The sequence below is a fragment of the Poecilia formosa genome, unplaced genomic scaffold (genome assembly GCF_000485575.1).
Source record: "Poecilia formosa unplaced genomic scaffold, Poecilia_formosa-5.1.2 Scaffold874, whole genome shotgun sequence".
NCBI classification, from domain to species: domain Eukaryota; kingdom Metazoa; phylum Chordata; class Actinopteri; order Cyprinodontiformes; family Poeciliidae; genus Poecilia; species Poecilia formosa.
The window spans coordinates 36,985-38,392 of record NW_006800813.1 but is presented as its reverse complement, the minus strand read 5'-3'; the positions used below and the strand labels follow the sequence as shown (position 1 = coordinate 38,392).

Here is a 1,408-nt window from a genome sequence, read left to right as displayed (position 1 = left end):
CCACAGACTACCAGCATCCAGCAATGTCAGATGGAACTTTCACAGCCGTGCCATCAATACTGTGTTTGAGCACAGAGAGGACCTCATCCGCTGTTTCGAAAGCATACAAGCCTCTGGTGACTTTGACCCCATTACCATCAGAGAGGCTGGAGCATTTGCCATGCTACTGGAGGATCAGGATTTTAAGTTCTTTCTGCAACTTTTCCACCATATCATGCCTCATGTGGACCTTCTCTATGCCAAACTCCAGAAGAAGGTCATAGATTCAGTCTGTATCCAGGAGAGCATCCAACAGTTCCAGCAGGACATTCAAAAGATCAGGTAATTGTTTAAATAGCCGATTTTTCTTTTTCTTCTTCTTCTTCTTCTTCATTATTATAATAATATTGTAAGTATTTCTCTTTGGCAGAAATTCTCTCCACTCCATGGTTGGACAAAGCAGTGTAGGTAGTAGTCAGCCAGTGAAGAAGCGTCGGACACTCAGTGTAGAAGACCATGAAAGGATTGCTGCAGAGGTGAGTTGTTGTGGAAAATCACTGTTACACTGGTTTACAGTAGTGTAATTTAATATATTAGGAAGATGTGCGTTGTAGTTAGAAATACCTTTAGTTGTGTCTATGCTGTGTAGGTATGTTGATGTAATGTCTGTCAGCAAGATATTTTATTATTTAAGTTGTACTGAAGTTTATGGGTAATGGGGAATAAAACATTTGGTTACTGAATTTTGTATAATCTTGTCCCACAAAAATGCTGTAACACATTTCATAACACTGCCTTAAAAAATGGCAGCAAATGTTATTAAAATCAGTAAGTTTATAAATAAAATGTGTTCCTTCTTTCTATGACTTAATAGAAAGGACAAAATAACATTTCATATTTAGAATGAAAAATGTGATTATAAAATCATAATCTTCATGTTTGTCCTTCTCTCTTAAGGTCTGTGATATCATACTGGGACACACCAGGGAGCGCTTTTCTTTCACAAACCACCTTGTTAGTGCCACACTCCTGCAGGGGGACAGATTTGAACAATACAACACAGCATTTCCTGAAGATGCACTGAGCAACACCTTAAAAGCCTATCCAGTGCTCAATCGAGGTAAGCTGAAGACAGAGCTTACTCTCATCTACAGCAAGGAAGAGTTCAAAGCCTGTTGTGGTGCTGTGGGCCTACTCCAGCTGTTTATGGAAAAGAATCTAGAAGAAGTCTTTTCAGAAACTGTCACGCTCTTGAAGATCCTCATCACCACACCCATGACCACAGCAGAAGCTGAAAGGTGCTTTTCAACTCTGAAAGGAATCAAGACTTTTCTGAGAAACTCAATGACTCAGGACAGGCTGAATGCATTGGCCATGTTGTCAATGGAGAAAAGACTAGTCACAGAGATGACTGACTTTAACAATAATG

At 39.6% G+C, this 1,408-nt stretch overlaps 2 protein-coding genes across 2 annotated transcripts in view; one reads left to right on the top strand and one right to left on the bottom strand.

Annotated features, from left to right (window-relative positions):
• The window catches only part of LOC103131915 (interferon-induced protein 44-like), an 11,379-nt gene that overhangs the window by 8,634 nt on the left and 1,337 nt on the right, over positions 1 to 1,408 (bottom strand). The gene's annotated exons all lie outside the window — the stretch shown is intronic.
• Positions 8 to 1,408, top strand: part of LOC107834969 (uncharacterized) — a 1,702-nt gene continuing 301 nt past the window's right edge. Inside the window, exons 1-2 of the mRNA XM_016667009.1 lie at positions 8 to 515; positions 937 to 1,395. Coding sequence (XP_016522495.1) covers positions 426 to 515; positions 937 to 1,395 — 549 coding nt within the window. The 5' untranslated portion in view covers positions 8 to 425. The remainder of the gene's footprint in view (positions 516 to 936; positions 1,396 to 1,408) is intronic.